Below are 21,116 nucleotides of genomic sequence, written 5' to 3' on the forward strand. Positions count from 1 at the left end.
TTTTGGGGGATAGCCATTGGCTGAGAAAGTGTTGAAGATGTGATTTAGTTCAGTGTTTATGGCCAAATCGTTTGAACAGATTAGTTTGGCCCTGTTGTATAGTGTTTTCACTACTCCATATTGTTGTGAGGGGGGGTGGTGGGATTGTTGGTGAATGTATCTGCCTGTATGGGTGGGTTTTCTGTAAACTGAGAAAACCAAGGTTCCATTGGGCTGGCAGGTGACTAATGTGTCTAGGAAAGGGAGGCTGTTTTTTTCCCCTTTTTTCAGGGTGAATTTGATTCTGGGATGTTGGTTGTTTAAGTGTGTTAAGAAGGAGAGAAGTGTTTCAGAGCCATGTGGCCAAATAGTGAACACATCATCAACGTAGCGAAGCCATATGGTTGGTTTTTGTGGGGCAGAGGCTAAGGCTTTTTCTTCAAAGGTCTCCATAAAGAAATTGGCCAAGGGTGGGGAGAGTGGTGAACCCATGGCTGTCCCCTCTATTTGTTTGTAGAATTTTCCTTGCCAAACAAAATAGCCTGAGTTCATTGCGAACTGAAATAAGGCCGAGATATCGGGAGAAAATTTAGCTTGGATTAGCTCTAGAGTTTCCTTGAGTGGGACATTTGTGAATAAAGAGGAGACGTCAAAGCTGACCATTATGTCAGTATGTTGGAGTGTAAGGTTTTCTATGCTGGCTTTGAAATGGGCTGAGTTTTTTATGTGTGATGGTGTGTTGCCAGTATAGTGTGTGAGCACTTTGGCCAAATGTTTAGCTAATTTGTATGTGGGGGAATCAATGCCATCCACTATGGGACGTAATGGCACATTTTCTTTATGTATTTTTGGGAGTCCGTAAATACGGGGGGGGGGGTATAGAGTTAAATGGCTTTAATCTGTTGGTAACTTCTACAGGCCAAGAAGTGACTCTCTTAATCTGTCTTACTTTGGCCAAACAGGCAGGACAGCGAATATCAGAATTTCTGAACACAAGGACTACATCCGGTTTCACAAGTATAGCCATTCTGGTCTTGCGGACCACGCTCTGGATACACGCCACAGAATACGGTGGAAGAAAGCTACAGTAATACACCGTAGCAAATACAAATACGAAAGACTATTTATGGAATCAGCCTCAGCCCTAAGAAATTCTCCAAACCTCAACAAATTTGGTTGTATGCGACTGCCCCAAATTTGGGAGGCTTACATCAGCAGACCTTCAGCCCAACGGCCAAGAACACCTACTTAGCCCACTAGAGGGCACCATCAGGACTTTTAGAACAATAGCCTCAGCTCTTCATTCCCAGTTACTGTGTTTGTAGTGCCTACGTGCACGTGCCTTTTTGTAAGTTCCTTTAGAAGATGGCAATGTGACATTGCCGAAATATTGGAAAATATTTATTAAAGTTTAATTTAATTTATATCCTTAACTACGTTGTTCAATTCCTTAAGTGTTTTAATAATGAATATGACCACATTGCCACCAATTGGTGAGCGTGATCATAGGGTCTTGACTTGGGAGGTGGCTAAACATGTGGAATTTACAATTAAGAAAGGATACATGTGGAATTATCGGGCTGATAAGTATGACAAGCTTAGGAGTTTGATTGGTTCAGTGCCATGGCATGTAAAACTGCAAGGGCTAGATGTTGATAGTGCATGGGAGGTGGTTAAGAAGATTTTGCAGGCGGCAATAGCTGACTGTATACCTAGAGTCCGAATAATAAATGAAGTAGGGATTAAATGGATGAATAACACCATTAAGTTTGAGCTAAATAAAAAAGAAACAACTGTGGAGGGAATTAAGGAGAAAGGTGACCTGCAGGCATTGAATGGTATAAAGCCCAGGCCAGAAGGGTAACAAGTGTGGTAAGAAAAGCAAAAGCGGATTATGAAAGAACATTAGCCATGCAGGCTAAAGAGAATACCAAACAGTTTTTTAGATATGTTGCAAGTAAAAGAAAAAATGTATATGGCAGATTGATTTTAAAGAATGCCGATGGTAGGGAGGTAACTGAATCAGTTGATATAGTAGAATTACTGAGTGAGCACTTTGCAAGAGTATATCATCCATGTAGTGACATTGCAGAAATGGAAGAACAAATAGCTTATACGGGGATTGTGGTGAATGAAGTGGAGGTGAATAGTCTATTACAAAACCTCAATGTCAACTCATCTGCGGGATTGGATGGTATACCAGCTCGTGTCGTATGAGAAGCAGCTAAAGAATTGTCAGTGCCTCTTGACCATTTTGTTTAATTTGAGTCTTGGGTCTGGGTTAGTCCCAAGGGGGTGGAAAGAGGGGAAAATAGTTCCACTGCATAAAGGAGGTTCCAAGATTGCTGTTGACAATTACCGGCCGATCAGCATATCAGGAATTGTTATCAAGGTCTTGGAGAAAATAGTCAAGAGGAAAATACAAGATTGGATAGATGAAAATGAATACTTTATGGGGAACAGCATGGTTTTGTGAAGGGTAGATCATGCCTCAATAACTTGCTCACATTTTATGACACAGTGACGGTTGAACTGGATGAGGGTAACAGGTTTACAGTGATTCTACTGGACTGTGCTAAAGCCTTTGATAGGATACCACATGCAATTCTAATCCGTAAACTGCAGCATATGAGAATGGCTATAGGGTTAGTGAGATGGATAGGAGGATGGTTGATGGAGAGATATCAGAGAGTGGTTTATTCAGGAGTAGAGTCCAAAAGATGGCCTGTGACTAACGGTGTGCCGCAGGGTTCTGTTCTTGGACCGCAACTGTTTAACTTGTTTATTAACGATATAGGAAAGGATCTGAGAGGAACTGTGCATCTGTTTGTGGATGATGCAAAGTTAAGTAGAACAATAGTGAATGCTCAGGATGTCAAAATTTTGCAGGATGATTTGGATAGTTTGGAGGACTGGGATAAGGAGAATGGTGTTAATTTAATGTGGAAAAATGTAAGGTTTTGCATTTTGGGGTGAAAAGATTATCAGCAGTATATCACATTGGCAGAACTGTACTCCAGGAGATTGAGGAGGCCAGGGATTTGGGAGTGTTGGTGGATAGGGAGTTGAAGTTTAGGGGACACATCACAAAAGTGGCTAAATCAGCTCATCAAATCACTTGGTTGCTGAAAAACACTTTAACGAGCAGAGACAAACAGGTTATTTTCCCTCTATATCGGGCCTTGATAAGATGGACTACTGTGCCCAGATATGGGTGCCAGGGTTTCTTCTCGATGAGGAGGAGGTGGAGAGGATCCAGAGATGAGTGACCAAGATAATAGCAGGACTATGGAATGAACCTTATGAGAACAGGTTGAAGATTTGTGGGCTGTAGAAATTGGTTGATAGGCGGAAAAGGGCTGATATGATTGAGACATTCAAATTACTGAAGGGTTTCTATAAGATCAATTCAGAAGATATTTTTGAGAATAGGACTGGTAGTGGTAGATGGTGTCAATTTAATGTGGATAAATGTAAGATTTTGCATTTTGGGGTGAAAAGATTAGCAGCAGTATATCACATTGGTGGAACTGTACTCCAGGAGATTGAGGAGACTAGGGCCATCCATGGAAGCTTGGTAAGAGTGTGGTTAGCAGGGGTGTTAGAGCTAGGTTTTTTACTTGGAGAGTGGTAAATGAGTGGAATACAGTCAACCCTCCTATAACGCGATTAATTCGTACCGCGTTATATGGAAACTGTGTTATAAGAAACTCAGATTTAACATGCAAACCAGGTTAATTCGTGCCGCGTTATATGGAAACCGCGCTATAAGAAACTCGGAATTAGTACGAATCAGATTGATTCGTACCACGTTATATGGGAACCACGTTGAGTGAAACTCGGAAGTAAGTAAAATCACTTGTTAATCAGTTTGATTCGTTCTGCGTTGTATGAAAATTGCATTCTCAGAGCGTCAAGTTACGGTACATACGGTTGTGGAAAAAATTTTACAAACGCAAAAGGCAAGATAATATGTTAAGTATCTTTATTGAATCGAAGAGTTCATACAAGGAAATGATAAAAAAAAAAAATCGAACTAAACTAAACTAAAAAACTGTTTTCCAACAAAACCAAGAAAATTATGTAAAATTGCGTAACATAATTTCATGTGTATTGAACGCTTTTAACACTCATCCTCGCTTTCAAATATGAGTGGCCTAACTCTTCGTCTTTTAATGGGCCAAATGTCTTCCTCACTTGACAAATCTTCATATTGATTTCCAATCGTAGCTTTTTTTCCTAACTGTACTAAAACCTCTCTATACGGAGCTAAGCAGTTTCTTAACTCTCTTTTAAACTTTGCGCTGCACACCATTGAACGATCAGTTTGAGCGAAATGAAGTTCTAATTCTTAAGCCAAATTTAGCCCTTTTTTCGCATCATATAAATTGAGATTTATCGATTTTGCAACAGACGATATTTTTTCTCCACCCTTTAAACGATTTAAAATTTAGATTTTGTCCTCAAGAGATATAAACTTTCTTTTTAACTGTTTTCTTGTTTCTTTTGTGTCTGACATTATGCAAACCTGGGGTTAACAATTATTTTATTATTATTATATTACAACAAATAAAAAATATTACCTACAGTATTGTGTAATGTTGTCCAATTACGATAACACAAATTAAGCGAGCAAAAGGCACTTTATTGAACACTAATTGTGATATGTACGTCCTGCACGGATTTACAGACAGTTTCCTACTAAGTTGCACTTAAAATTGATGACAAAGTGGGTGGTTGCAACAGCGAAAGTTCGGCAGTGCTATTGGATAAAAAAATTCACGCAACAGCCAATCATACGGTCTATTTTAAGCATTAAAACAGAGCACTGTGAACAATCTCGCATCGTTTCTTCGCTTATAGGGGAATTCCTTGATAACTGAAATTGGAAAATGGTGATGTATTTTCACCAAAAAGAAGGGAATTCCCCGTTAATTTCAACTGTAAAAATTTAACACAGATAAATTCATGCTATAGAGAATCTTCTTAAACCAATTAAGTTGATGGAATGTTGTTGAACGGAAACCGCGTTATAAGAGTACCGGGTTATAGGAGGGCTGTCGCAATTTTGGCTCTGCATTATATGGAAACTGTGTTATAAGAGTACCGCGTTGTAGGAGGGTTGACTGTAATCTGCCAGAATCTGTTGTGGGTGTCATGACTGTAAATGGGTTCAAGGAGAAGTATGATAGCTACTGTGTGAATGTTGAATAGTTGTTCTTGACATGATGTTGGGCCTCTCTCAATGAGTCTAAGGACTCCTTGGTGCTGCCCGTAATAATAATAATCTGCCCACAGTTGACGGAACCGTAGCTGGCAGAGTGCCAAGAATAATCAATTCATGTTGAAGGGGAAAAAGGAATAACATGATGTGCGAATTCATCACCAACATGAGAAATCGCATGCTTTATACGTAAAATTTGCCAACTATTATACAAGCAAAATAGTTACCGCTTTAAAATCTAGAATGTTCATAAAAGAAAAGTCAATTTTCTGTCGTTTAACAATAAACACTCATCCGCGCAATGCATTGATTATCCTATTATCAGAATGGATTCGCCTTCTGCCATGTGCAGAAGTGTTGAGGGTTCTCTCATCTGTGGTCGGACTGGAACTGCACTCCAGGAAATTGAAGTCAGGGATTTGGGGATAGTAGTAGATGGAGTTGAACTACTAAAGTAGACCACAGGATTACTTGGTTATTGAAGAACACACTGATAAGCAGAGTTATGGGAGTCACCATTTCTCTCTATAAAGCCTTAATACGACCATCTGGATTAATGTGCTCAGATCTGGTAACTTGGGGATGAGGAAATGGTGGAGAGGATCCAGAAGCAAATGAACAAGATGGTGAGTGGTCTGTGGAATGCTCCTTATGATAGATGGAGGATTGATAGGTGAAAAAGGAGGGATATGATAGGAAAATTTAAGTTACTTAACGGATTTTATGAGATTGATGTAGGGGCAATGTTTCAGCCATTGGCTTAAAGGGAACAGAATGAGGTCATTCCTGGAAGCGGTGACCTCATTCTTCTCCCTTTAAGCTATCATCTGTATGGCAAGTTGGGATTAGCAGACCATGCTCTTGATACTCCTTAACATAAAATTAGATGGAGGAAAATGTCAATACTACACAGAAGTCTAGTTCTGAGAGGCTATTTTTAGAATCAGCATTAACTAAGAATCTCAACAAGTATGGTTGCATTAATTTGCCAAAGATCTTGGAAACTGTCATTTTGAGACACGAAACCTGACTTCTCCAGATTAATGTTATGGTTATCTGCCCATAGAGGGTGACATGTAAGAACATTAGTTCTGTAGAAAAAAAATTGAATTGTTTTCTACAGCTATTTTGTTTAGTCCTGTGTGTTTGTCACAGTTATAATTGTGCTTAGAAGTTGCTGAGTAGAAAACCAGTGAAATATTAGGGAGTTTATTAAATGATCCCCCCCCCCTTTCCATATGCAAGATGGTTTGAAGTTAAATCAAGTATGGGACAAGAGTGCATGCTATATATACTGTTATTCATGATCTATATGGATCACATTATGAATTAAAGTAGCATTAGGCTTGATATCAAAATTGGAGAAGTTAATCTTGTATCTTTACTTTATGCAGATGTTATATTTTTAAATAGAGATTCTTGCATACCGTATTTACTTCAGTATAACTCGCCCTGACTTTTATCTTACACCCCTGATTCTGCTTGACGAAAAAATAAATTAAAAAGTTTCACATATACCTTGCACATGAAAAAAGTTTAAAACTTTCAGAAATAGATAGTGAATGTTGTTATGGCAGTTTCAGATATTTTGGAATTCGGTTAAAGTGAATCAGCATTTCAACTCAACTTGTCTTTGTCGTTGGGTTACATGATCTTTTGTTGATACCACACTAATCTCATCTGTGTCTTCATAGCTGTGCTATTTCTATTGGCTTACCTTTGCTGTCTGTTTTGTGCTCTGCTTTCACTTCTCATTAGTCATTTGTAAAGGATTATTCATAATGTATCTCAAGTCTTGTAAATTACTGGTAATTTTTGCCTGAAATATGGAGAAATATTCAAGTTACAGTGCTGGTTTTCAACTCAAAGTTATGATAAACTCAAAGATCACATGATTCCGAAATGATAAATGGACAAGCAATAATGAAACTGTTTGTTTTAATTTAATTACAGAAGCATTGTCGCTAAAGATTCAAATATATCATGTGATTGAAGGTGATGGCCAATTGCGTAAATAACATTGATAATTAAAATTTAAATGCATTCATTTTATAAATAATGTGAGCAGTTCTAAATTATAATGAATACTGAGGATTTAATTATAAATACCAATTTAGTTTTTTCCTGAAAAACTTTGGTTTCTGAAAATTCCCACATATATCTCGCACCACAATTTTTTAACTTTAATTTTTGGGGAAAAGGTGAGAGTTATATTCAAGTAAATATGGTACTTGTGCTGAATTTAAGTAAATTTAAGTCCTCACTGTAAGAAATCTGATGGTTGAAACCAGTTTTAACTTGTAGATCTGAGAGAGCTGGGTAAATAAACAGTGATCAAAGACCACAGATGTGAGAATCTGAGGAAAAAAATTAGGGATGTGAACAGATGATCTTAATTGCAGAGTCATGTATGAAGATATTTGAAAGAACTTGACATTGTTAGCACATTCAGGAATTTGTGTATGCAAGCTGAGCAGAAGGAATGGTCAGCAAAATAGGTATTTGTTCTTGAATGGGAGGAAAAATGCTGAGTAGAAGCCAAGATCTTGGTAAATTAATTTTCTTATTTTATGAGTAAACAGGTCAGGCTACTCAAATACATTTGGAAGAATGACAAGATTACATCCATTTCTGACAAGTCAGGTCTTGTCAATCTTGCTATATCTTATAAAGACAGGATTCATTGGAATAAGACTAGTTTTACACAAAAGTGAATTTTTATTACAAATATTATGTTATTTGAACCTAAATAGAAAACTTGGGAAGTTATCCTGTGCAATAGCTCATGATTTTTAAATACATTTCACATAAAATAATTTTATTATGTTAAGAATAATAATATTATTCTAACATAATGTTAAGTAAACTTTTATTTTACTTAATAAAATTATTTTATTAAGTAAAGATTTGATCATGCCTATTTTACAAACACAATTGTCATCATGCTTCTATGGCACTTACAAGCCTTTTCCAGAGGATCCTGTAAAGTTCCAGTTTGATATACAGCAATCTCTCGATTAATGCACCCCTGATTAGTGCGTCATTTTTTTTTCGATACCCAAATTCGATTAGTGCGCCTCTAAGATTCAATTCGTGTGCCTATATACATCTTAAAAATAAATGTTACAGATTTAAATAATTTTCGATCTATACATTTTTTATGGCTAACAATTTTAAAAAAATCACTCACCAGGATGAAAGAATTTAGTTACCGATTTGAAACATTTTACAAAGTTATTTTTTAATGGCATACTACACTATTTCCATGCGCACTATGTTCCAAATTTACGGCCAAAATTTATGTCGTCTCTTTACATAGCATTTTGCTGATCATATCTCGTACAGTTGTTTTCCTTACTTTTTTATTTTAAATTATTTTCCTAACCTTTAATCATGAGTAAAAGAATTAGTAAGCAAAAAATAGAAATGTGAAAATTATTCGAAAAGTAATCTGATTGGAAGAAAAACTTGAAATAATAAAGAAAAATGAACAAGGCGAGTCCAGAGCAAAGATAAGACAAGAACACAAAAATGGGTGAATCAACTGCTGAATACAAAGAAAAAGGTAAGGCTGCTTCAAGTTCATCATGCATGCACTCAAAATCAAAGTACTATAATGACTGAATTAGAGAGAGACTTCTTTTTACATAGATCGAAGATTGTAACCAAAAATGGATCCCGCTAAACACTGGCCTTATTAAATCAAAAGCATTAAACCTCTTTGCAACCTTGAAAGAAAGAGCTATCGATGATGGAAAAGAAAAATAATTCCATGCTAGTGATTTGAGCATTTCAAAAAGAGAAATAGCCTACATAATGTTCTAATCACAGGCAAAGCTGCAAGTGCAGATAAGGAGATATCCAGAGATTTTGAAGAAAATTGTGTAAGAAGGGGACTGTTGTGATCAACAAATATTTAATGTCGATGAAACTGGCTTTTTTTTGGAAGCGAATGCCTTCCAAGACTTTTCTAGCCAAATCAGAGCAATCTCAGCCTGGTTATAAAGTTGCAAAGTCGAATGAAATTACTGCTAGCAATATGCAAGCCGTTAGGAAGCACATTCTTCCACATTGTGCAAATGATTTTAGAGGATTTTCAAATGAATCTAAGTTAATTAAATCTCATTCTGAGACATTGAGTGATTCTGACCTGCTAAATTTAGATGCACAGCAAGAAGATCCTGATGAATATGAATAAAATTTAATCACTGACAAGCCCAAAGAGGTTCACAGAAACAATTTGAAAATAGTTTTCGTACAATCAAAGTTTTTAAGCAGCAATGCTTAGAGACCGACCCTGGTGAAGAGAGAACCAGTAAAATTTGCAGAAGAGGCAATAGGGCCATACCGTCAGTTGTATGAAAAAAAGAAAACAGAATCCATGCCAAACTACGTTAGCTCAACTCTCTGTTAAGAAGTAGAATAATCAGAATAATAAATTTATATTCTGAATATGTTTTATTGTCTTTCAGCTTCATGTTTTCCTTTAAGTAGGCCCTGAGACATACCCTAATTCTTTTATAAAAAAACTTAAGGATCAAAAAAAAAATCTGAGGAACGAATTATACATTTTCCCATAGATTACTATATTCGATTAGTGTGTTTTCGATTAATGCGCCTATTTTAAAGAACACATTAGGTGCATTAATCGAAGGATTGCTGTACAATACAGGAATCTCCAAATTAATTTCAGATTTTTAAAAGATATAATTTAGCTTCCATGATTTTTCCTGTCTTCCTCCCGATTGCTTTCTTTCTTACTTCGGACAAGCAAGAAATTCTGTTTAAAAAACTGCAGAAACGCCATCAGCCATAAAACCTTAAAAATCCTGCCCGACACAACATGGAAAAGATATTGACCAGTATCCTCTGGTCTAGGATCCATCTTACATTGGTAGTGTTTTAAGTTTGAGTGTTCAAAGAGTGCTAAAGAACTATTATACTGCATTAACTTAATTAAACCAGAATGACTGTTTTTTTCTTAGCTAAAATTTGAAATTCTTATCCTTTTTAATGGCAAGCAGTAAAATATTTGTTTTAATTATTCATACATTATATGATCAATATATAAATAATAATTAATTATTATTATTATTATTGTATGGGAACCTCCATGGAGCCCAAAGACTCATAGCAGGAGACCCAAACTATCCAAACAATCTATCATGCCTCTCCTTGAACCCATTAACAGACAAAGCACTCATAACTGACTCTGGCAACCCATTCCACTCATTACAACTCTCTAAACAAAAAATATAGTCCTCACATCCCTACTAACCACACCTTTATTCATTTCATTTTCATGTACAGTTAAATCTGTGGAGTATTCTTAACTAAAAAATCACACATATGCCACAGTAATTAGCTTTTTAATATGTAATGTTGTTTTTTTAATTACATTAAAAAAACAATGTGCATGCTTACATCAGAATCCCTTTATGTATACAGTAGCATGTTTAAGGATTAAAAACTCTTGGGCTATAATTAAATTAAAATATAACTGATAAATTTATGTTATACAATTGAGGATAACAATTTCCCAGACTTTTGGAATAGTGAGACAGTTGTTCTGGTTAAGAATATGTCTATGACGGTAAGGCTTTAGTACTTCCTTTATATAAACACCCATGTTTATATATGGAGCTATGTTGTGCTTGGTGTTTTGCCATTGTATCCTGAGGTTAGTCTTTTCAACTCCACGTTGCACGAGGTCAGATTTGTGAGGTTTGATAAGACAGATGTGGTCTTGATTTTCAGAGATGTGTTTATTTATAGCTCTTTCTGTTTGTCCTTAATAAGACAAATTACAAGAACATGCCACTTCATATATGCCAGGTAGCATCATTGTTGACAGTTTGTCTTTTGGAGAAGATAACAAATTGTGAATTTGGTTGATTGGTTTATAGGTAGCAGCAAGTTTGTATTCATAATTTTTGACAAACATTTAGAGATACCTTTGATATATGGTATAGGAGTCCTATTGTCTTCTTCTTGTCTGGGTTGATGTGTAGGAAAGTGGCTAATAATTTTTTGGGTTGTTCTTGGATTATATCCATTTAGTAAGGCTGTATCTTTAGTAATTTCCAATTCTTGTTTTAAAGATTCTTCAGAGGAACAAAACTTGTGTGCTCCGGATACTAAAGGTTTTATGATAACATATTTTTGGGATGATGGTGAGCCAGTGTATTGTGGATGTAATGACCTGAAAAAGTTGATTTTTGGTAGACAAAAGTGGAAATGGAACCATTTTGTTTACGTTGGATGTGTACATCGAGAAAGGAAATACCTTGTGATGATTCTTTATCTAGTGTGAATTTGATGCGAGGATGTAAGTTGTTGATGCTATTTAGAAATGAATAGAGTTCTTGTTCTGTGTGACTACAGACTGCAAAGACATTACCAATGTAACATAGCCATATGGTTGGTTTTTGGATCAAGAGTGAAAATTTTATCTTCTAGGTATTCCAGAAAAATGTTGGCTAAGTTAGGTCTGTATAACACTAAGGAAAGGACATCTTTATTCAACTTCCCTTGTGCTGAAAAGTTTCCCTGCATCAATCCTATAAAACCCTTTAAGCAACTTATATGTTTCTAACATGTTGCCTCTTTTTATCCTATCAATCACTCTCAATCTATCCTCATAGGAAACATTCCACAGACCACTCACTATTTTGGTTACTTGCTTCTGAATCTTCGCCACCACTTTCTCATCCCAAAGAAACCCAGGAGACCAGACTTGAGCGCAGTAATCCAGATGTGGACACATCAAGGCCTTATAAAGAGGAATAACAACTTCTTATCTCTACTTGTTAATGGGTTCTTCAATAGCTAAGCAGTCTTATGGGCTACCTTTAGTAATATGTCCTCTAAACTTAAACTTTCTGTTTACCATCACCCCTAAATCTATAGCTTCATTTATTTCTTGGATTACAGTGCCATCAATGTGATACACAGCTTGTAATCTATTTATCCAAATGCATAACTTCATTTCACAACATTAAACTGACACCCATTATCTTTTGCCATATTGATATCCTATTTAAATCATCCTGCAATCTCTCCACATCATCTTGATTAACTATTACTATTATGTATCACCAGCACTGAAAAGATAGTAAATTATGAATGCATGACCAATCCTTCACAAAGCCATGTTGCCCCTTATACAGTATCACCTTATATTTTTATCCACCCATTCCTGGTTCTCTTTTTGACCAATTTTTCCAGTACTTTTACCACCACACCTGAGATACTGAATGGTCTGTAATTTGCTACTGCAGTCTTAGAACCTCCCTTATGTAAGGGAATTGTTTTGCCTTTTTTCCACTCCCTTGTAACTCTACCAGAGCTGAGACTTAAATTAAAGAGCCTAGTCAGTGACATTGCCAGTTTCCTTGCACATTCTCGAAAACCTGAGCTGATATATACCATCTAATCCCACAGCTGTATTTATATTGAGATTCTGCAGTATCCTAAGAACCTTGAATTCATCCACATCTGATCCTACAGTAGTGTTTGTCATATGTTAAAGCAGTAACCTCACTAGAATGGTATACCCTTGCAAAGTGGTCACTCAGTAACTCAACTATTTTATCTGCTTCTATAAGCTCATGACCATCATCACTCATTAAGGTTAATCTTCCATAGTCATTCTTCCTCTTACTTGCCATGTAACGAAAGAACTCCTTGGGATTTTCAACTAGCTTCTCGTAATCTGATTTTTCCTTCCTTGCCATGATGGTCACCTTTCTTGCCTGAGCCTTGTACTCTTCATGAGTTTGCTGGTCACCTTTCTCCTTATATACCCTTCACAGCATTATCTGCTTATGTAGCTAACACTTAATGATATTACTCATCCATCTAACTCCTACCTGATTAACCCTCCTTACCCTAGGTATACAATTTAATATTGCTTACTCTAGATGACCCTTAACTATCTACAGTGTGCTGCTAACATCCTTGCCCTGCAGTGTTTTATGCCATGGTACAGATTTAAGCTTCTTCCTGAGCTTGTCGTAATCACCTGCCTTGTAGTTCCACATATACCCCTTCTTGAATAACATATTTATAATATGTTTTACAATCTCCAACGTCAAGACTACATGGTCACTTTCACCAACTGGAGACAATGTGGTCACCTTGGTTATGAGCAACCAACGTCAAGACTACATGGTCACTTTCACCAACTGGAGACAATGTGGTCACCTTGGTTATGAGCAACTCCTCTGATCCAATGACTAGGTCCAATACTCTCATACCCCTAGTCCCCTCCATCACATACTGCCTCAAGTAATTATCTCTTAGTAGATTTATAAATTCATTTCCTTCCTGCCATGTAATTTTTCTTTCTTCCAGTCTCTATCTCCATAATTGAAATCCCCCATAATAATCACTTGATCTGTACTCATCGTGCTAATTTGATGATGCATGTCTTCCAGATCATCTGTGGAACTTCCTAGCCTATAACAACAACCAAGTATATATTTTGTCTTACTGGCCTTAATCTCATACTAGACTCCTTCAAATGAACAACCACCCTCCTATCTCCTATTCTTTTTGGCTGCATTTCATCTGCTATCATCAGCAGTAAGTACCCCTCCCCCATCCTATCTTCTCTATCTTCCCTGAAAATACTAAACCTTTCACATTCTAACCCTGTTACTACATCATCTGCTGTTAGTCAAGTCTCATTAATGCCTACAACTTTTGGCAAGGTTGCACTAACAATTTCAAAAACTCTGCCCTCTTGTTCCTGATACTTCTGGCATTAGTATATAGAAACTGAAGCATCTCTTTAGGGCCCCAATCACCCTCACTTCCTGAATTGACTACCCTATTCAATATGAGGGTGGTCTGAAAATTTCTCAGCCTCGACATAGATGGCAACACTATCGGCAGGATTTTTTTTTCTAAGTTGGTACATCTGTCATAAGCATCCATGTGAAATTGCAAGTCATTCTAACAAGTAGCTTTTATACAGCTGTCTGAAGCAAAGTGTTGTCTGTATCCCTTGAAATGGATAAAATTGAGTATTGTGCAGTTATAAAATTTTTTGTACAAGACGGTTTAATGCCAAAAGAAATTCATTTGAAGTTCATAAAAGTTTATGGGCACTCTCCTCCTTCGTTTTCGACAATTAAGAAATGGGTTGCCGAGTTTAAACATGGACATACCAGCCTTGAAGATGATCCATGTGAAGGACGTCCAAAAAGTGTAACAACACCAGAAATCATTGATCAAGTGTACGATATGGTATTGGATGAATGGCAAGTCAAAGTGTTTGAAATTGTGGAGACTATATGCATTTCAAAAGAACGTGTAGAATATATTTTGAATGAAGAATTGCAAATGAAAAAGCTTTGTGCAAGATGGGTGCTGTGCTTGCTCACAGCAGATCAAAAACCCACTCACACGAAAATCTCTGAATAGTGCTTGGAGCATTTTAACAAGAATAAATTCACCATTACACACCAGAATCCAAACAGCAGTCAAAACAGTGGGCAGAAGCCGGTTGTTCAGCTCCAAAGAAGACAAAGTCGGTTCCATCAGCAGGAAAGGTCATGGCATCGGTGTTTTGGGATGCTAAAGGCATTTTGTTTATTAATTATCTTGTAAAGTGTAATACAATAACTGGGGAATATTATTCCGATCTTTTAACTAGACTAGACATAAAAATTAGTGAGAAAAGACCAGTTTGCAGAAGAAAAGATCATCTTTCATCAGGACAATGCACCTGTCCACACAGGTGTTTTGGCAATGGGAGTTATGGAATCTGTATTATGAATTGTTGGAACATCCACCCTATTCCCCAGATTCGGCTCCTCTGACTTCTATCTCTTCCCCAAACTAAAACTCTTCCTTGCTGGTAGGTGTTTTTCTTTGAATCAAGAGGTGATTGCAGCTGTAGAGGGGTATTTTGCAGATCTTACTGAGAATTACTACAGGGGCATGATAATGGTGCCGGAGCATTGCTGGAATAAATGTATTAGTCTTAAGAGAGATTATGCTGAAAAATAATTTTGAAATTATTAATTTGTTTTTTCATTGTTAGGCCAAGAATTTTTCAAACCACCCTTGTATTTTTACTTGAGAGACTAACTAGATTCTGTAATTGGTCATTCTTGCACTTACTCACCTCATGGATGCCTTCACACAAACTCACCTACTTCCACCCTAACTTATGTTTTTCTGAATTTGTGCTTAACCATGCTCGGTGAACAAAGCTCTCTCTTTCTTTAGACACCTAACACCAAAACCATTTAGATGCAGTCCATCAGCATTATACAAATCCTTCTTTCTGTCAAACACAGATCCACAAATCCTACATCATTCCTTCTGCACAACCTACGTATAGATTTAGTAAGCACCAACACCCTCCTCCTCAGTTCGCCTCTCTCATAGCTTGGCAGGATACTTACATTCTTCACCTTCTTTCTCTTCAGTTTTACCTCTTTTAATAACTCCTTTACATCCTCCCTCATAGATTGCTTCTCACCTCTCAAATCATTTGTGCCAACCAAGACAATTCCTTTGCCTTAGCTTTTTGCATCCAGAAGGCATGACTAATATTGTGAATTTTTGCACCATAAAAACAAGATTTTGTCACACTTTCATTAAGCATTTCCCTGATCATTGAGTCTTTGTACATAATTCTCTCCTTAACATGTTTTTCTTGTTTATTTGTGCGGTCTTTATCATTACTTTTGACCACCTGCTTCTTTCTCTTTTCAATTAAAACATCACTATTGCATGGCTCATATCTGTTGAAAAGGTTGGGGGGGGGAGGGTGTTCCATTTGTTATTGTTGTTACCTTACCTTTTGAATTGCTTGTTCAACGATCTATTAATTTCAAATAAAAATGTTTCCTTTAATGAAGGAATTTATTGTCTACATGTTTCTGGAGATCTTTCTACTATGTTATTAAGTGTCATTAAAAACTTGTATTCTGTTTTTAATGACAACTCATGAAACTATCCAGCTATTCACCACTGTCTTCATATTGAGGTGATGCCTCCAAGAGTTCCTTAACTCATTACAGAAGACTGCATCTGGATTGTTTAATGGCCTCTCTTATGAATTCACTCTGAATCTCTTTTGCACAGGCATCATTTGTTTCTGCTTACATTTGTTTTCAACTGCACTACATACATTAAACCCACACTCGACATCACAAAACATAACATAACAGTGCTGTGTTATGTTATGTTTTGTATAAGCATGTAGTTAGGGGGTGGGGGAAGGAATCTGTTAATGTTTCTTGAAGGGTTGAATTCTTGTAGAAAGGCTTATATGCTGGTTAAACATGATAATTAAATACTTAAGGAATTGACAGCGTACACTAGAAATATAAATTAAATCAACTTTAATATATACTTTCCAATATTTCGTCAACGTCACGTTGCCATCTTCATGGGAACTTAAGATAAAGCAAGTACTACATAACAGCAAATGAGAAACAAAGCGAGGAAGCTACCATTTTCCTAAAGTCCTGATGGTGCCCCCCTGTCTGGCTTAGGTATTCTTGGTCTTTGGGCTGAAGTTCTTCTGATGTATGTTTCCCAAATTTGGGGCAGAGTCATGCTTCCAAATTTGTTGAGGTTTGGCATGTTCCCAAGGGCTGAGGCTGATTCCATGAATAGTCTTTCATATTTGAATTGCTGCAGTGTATTACTGTGGCTTTCTTCCACCTTATTCTGTGGCGAGTATCCAGAGCATGGTCTACAAGCCCAGAGTGGCTGTACTGGTGAAATCGGATGTAGTCTTTGTGTTCTGAGATTCTGATAATATTTGTTGTCCTGCCTGTTTGGCCAAAGTAGGACAATTTACAGGTGGAAGAAAGCCACAGTAATACACTGCAGCAAGTTCAAATATGAACTTGCTGCAGTGTCAGTTCCTTAAATATTTAATTATCTTGAAGGGTTGAAGTTGGTTAATTTTGAAAGCTGCATTTACAAGAACAAAGGTAGATGGAAATAGAATGAAAGAAGAGGATGAAAAGTTGGCTTGATCATTTGGAGTTGGAATTTTATATAGATGTTGATCACCAACTGCTCGTTTCTTACGTGTCTAGAGGAAAGCGAAGAAATTTTGATGGCCAGTTTGGCGGAACAGTACCCTCAAAAATACACTTTTCAAGTGTTTTCTACAATCAGATTGAACGCCTGTCATCCCCTTTCTTTGCTAGTAGGAAGCCCCTGGTAATCTTTTCATGGGACACTAAAAACACAGCCCTAAACACTGTCCCTCTCAAACCCACAATATGGCTGTGCTACATTGATGACGTTCTCTGTTTGGCTATGTGGCAGGGGGATACGTTAGGAACGTTTTTAGCACATCTCAACAGCCAGCACCTGTGGATCTGTTTCACCGTTGAAAAAGAATACAATAACTGGCTACTTTTTTTTTGAGAATCTAGTCATCTGGTTTTCCAACAGATCTTATCCTTTTTTGTCTACAAAAAAACCTGCCTACACTGGAAAGTACGTCCATCACCAATGCCACCATCTCTCCCAGCAAGTATGTTGTTATCAAAACTTTAGCTAGAATCATATATCCAGATTATAGTAGCCTCTTTACTGAATTCAGCTGCACTCGTGACACATTTTTAGACAGTGGCTTCCTATTTCACAAAATCAACAGAGCTCTCTGGCCTTCCTCCAAACCTTGTCCCCCATACACACACACAAAGAAAATCCAGAGCACACAAATATTACAAATATTTGGCTATTACAAAATATCCATATCTATTGGTTGGAACAAAAATTCTAATTAGTTGAAAGGTTTCTATGTAGTGTCTAGAGTCCCAGAATTCATTGCAGTAAGCTATTCTGCACTGCATAACACCATCTGCACCACACTATATTTTTATCTTTTAATTGCATGCTTTCTCTGGCTGGTTTAACTGTTCTGCAGGAGGAAGAACCATTTGGGGGGGGGGCATTCAAAGATTCTTTAGTCGAATAATTTAAGTAATCAGTTACTTAGCTAACAAGAGGGAGTGGCTAGTGTAGCTGCTTTCCATCTAACATGTAGATTTTAATGTTGTTAGGTGGGAGATGAATGTGATTATCTGGTACCACTGCTGACTTGCTTACTCAGGCCTAAAATGATTTGAAAAAGGTTCTGTGTTTGATTTCTAGAGCATGGTTTCCAAATTGTGTATTTAAAAAAAAAACAAAAAACAAAAAAAAAAAAAACACTAAATTGTACTAATCTTCTGTAGGTTTACAACTCTTCATGGGCAGGAATTGCATGACAATAAAAATAAATTAACTATTCAGTTTAACTCAACTCAATTAAACTGAAGAGGTTTTCAACCTATTCTTAAAAAGGATAACAAATATTTATCAAATTATTGTTCTATTTTTTCCCCTTTAATTCTAAGATATTATTCATATGAAGAGAGAGAAACTGGACTCTGATTTGATGAGACTTTGTCATTCTTAATGATTGAATATAGGGTAATTTTTAATCTACAGTATAGATATCAATAGAACTGAAGAAGAACTGAAAAGGCAATGTAGAATGCGAAGGGAGAGGGGTAGCTCTGTGGCACAAACCTTCAAGAACAATTGGAGAGATGTCATCAGGGTTAAGAGATTGATATCAAGATTGGATTTTTTTTTCTCTGATGCTTTCTGTTGAAAAATCAAAGTGGACATTGAATGTTTACTTTGGAATGGTAGGAGGACATTTATTAAGATTTTCTATTTAAGAATTTGAAGATAAGTAAAAAGGAAACATGGTTGAATAAAAGTTAGAGCTATTTGCTTTGGGAAGCAATCAGAAAGCATTCAGCTCTTTCAAAGCCAGTTTTAGATGTGGTAATTTGCTTGCAGCTATTTCAAATTTATGTATTTAATAATATTTATAAAAATATAAACAGAAAAAGGAAGATGGGGATTTTGATGAGTTGATATACCAAGTCGGTTTTCTAGTTCTAATCATGGCATTGAGTTAAGAACTTGGAGAACTAAGGCATTATTAGTGGTACATTCATTTCAAATGTTTGGTCCAGAGGAGACTGAAAACAATCATTCAACCAAGGAAATGAGGTGTCAAGTCGAAGTCGCTAGTATTTCAGATAACACAAGGATGAAAGCAGCTGTGTAAGTATTTCTTCATGGAAGAAGATATGATACAAAAGTGATTACATGTTATGGTGTCTCTGCACTACCACCACAATTGTATTATTCTTTCACAGTCATGATTGTTATTCAGTAAATAGGAACTTTATTTTTAGTCATCTTGTTGGTTACCCACCCCTCTATTCTGTATGATCATTATTTTTGCATTAGTTATCCTTGGAGGCATTTATGTATCGTTGCATCAATAATCAATATCATTGATTTCTTTTTTTATTTTAATGCTAAAGGTCACAGCAGTATCCAGTCAATAATTTTACTGTATCCTTAGCTTTACTTGGCTTTAGCACAAATTGTCAATGTATAATTCTACCCTGTTCTAGTAATATGATTCTTTATGATGGTACCTGTTTACTCATTAAGTGTTGCTAATTATCATAAATGCACATTTCCTCTTCATTGTTTGTTTATTTCACTTTTTTTTTTTTTTTTTAAATAAATGGTAAATTAGATTATAGTAAATACATTTATTTTGATTTCCTTTCCAGGATGTTGAAGTGAAAAGTGCACACTGTAAATCAGATAAAGATTGTAAAAGAGGCACAACACTTTTATTAGGAAATGGTATGTTTGTTTTCTTTATAGAAGTAATAGGAAAAGCCACAAGGCTTAGGATTTTACATGAATTGAAATTCTGCTTTTTTAAGCTAAGTTATGGTTTAAGCCAGTAAAAATACCATTTGGTTGGCTAAATCCCAAATTGCCAGCCTATCTTCATTCGTTCAGTATCCAGGTAGATACCCAACAGGGTACACCACAAGAAGATGAGGATTAGACATCAGGTCAGAAGTCCTGGTTGGTTTTCTATGTTCCCCAAAAGGCCATGTGGAGGTCTCCTCCCAATTATTTTGCCTGGATCCTTAAGCACCCTAAAAGTATTCTAAAGCTTGGATTTATAACCTTCCACACAGGTTCCAGAGTGCTTTCTTAGCATAGTCTCAACAGTATATACTCACTACAGACACTATCTGCAGCGTAGGTAGCAACAGGATTATTTGACAGCTAGTCAACAAGCCTACTGACATGTTACATAGTTTTCAGTGTTACTGATTTCAGAAAACATCGGAGACTGAATCAGTGTGCAAGTGCTTTGAGCATATAAAGCTTTTTGGAGACATAAAATTATTATTTTTTTACATTAAACCTCTCCCCACCTATTAATTTTGGAAATATCTGTAACATATATTGCTGCTGTTCATAGGTAAAATGAAGAAAGGAGGATTCTCTTAATGTGTTGGAAAGACTGTTCTATTTTAAACAAGTCTTCATTTTCCCAAAGTAATGAGGGATGAAAGAGGATAATGATGAGATTGTTGGCTATGAAGCTGGCTAAAAGGATGTTGATCAGTCGTATGTTCTTGCATGTCTCTAAGAAAGTGTGGGAAACATCTTAGTTAGTTCACTGGAACATTTCCCATGAAGTTATAAAGTAGAAACAGAAGATCCATGAACAAGTGACTGGAATGAATCACTCAGAGATTGTGTGTGTGTGGGGGGGCAGTCTGGTTAATTAATAACTTATTAATTAACCAGACTGCTCACATCATTCAACATTTTGGAAGAAAATGATTGAGTTCCCTCTGATATCTGATGTTTATATATATAATTTATTTATTTTTATTTTTTGTTGTGTATCTCAGTTCATGTAAACTCTGTATAGCATGTGAGTCCACAACACAAATTTGTTTTTTAGATACTCGTTTTCTAATTTACTAGAATCAGCAAATTAACTTAACAAAGTATACTGATAATATACTTTTCCAGCATA

At 36.3% G+C, this 21,116-nt stretch overlaps 1 protein-coding gene across 2 annotated transcripts in view; it reads left to right on the top strand.

Annotated features, from left to right (window-relative positions):
* Window positions 1-21,116, top strand: part of LOC150092924 (P2X purinoceptor 4-like) — a 199,423-nt gene that overhangs the window by 52,972 nt on the left and 125,335 nt on the right. For both annotated transcript variants that reach the window (XM_090413399.1, XM_090413400.1), the window contains exon 4: window positions 19,837-19,912. In XM_090413399.1, coding sequence (XP_090269525.1) covers window positions 19,837-19,912 — 76 coding nt within the window. The remainder of the gene's footprint in view (window positions 1-19,836; window positions 19,913-21,116) is intronic.

The sequence above is a fragment of the Typopeltis vanoorti genome, chromosome 24, assembly GCF_054136105.1.
Source record: "Typopeltis vanoorti isolate ZY-2024b chromosome 24, IOZ_Tvanoo_1.0, whole genome shotgun sequence".
NCBI lineage: Eukaryota > Metazoa > Arthropoda > Arachnida > Uropygi > Thelyphonidae > Typopeltis > Typopeltis vanoorti.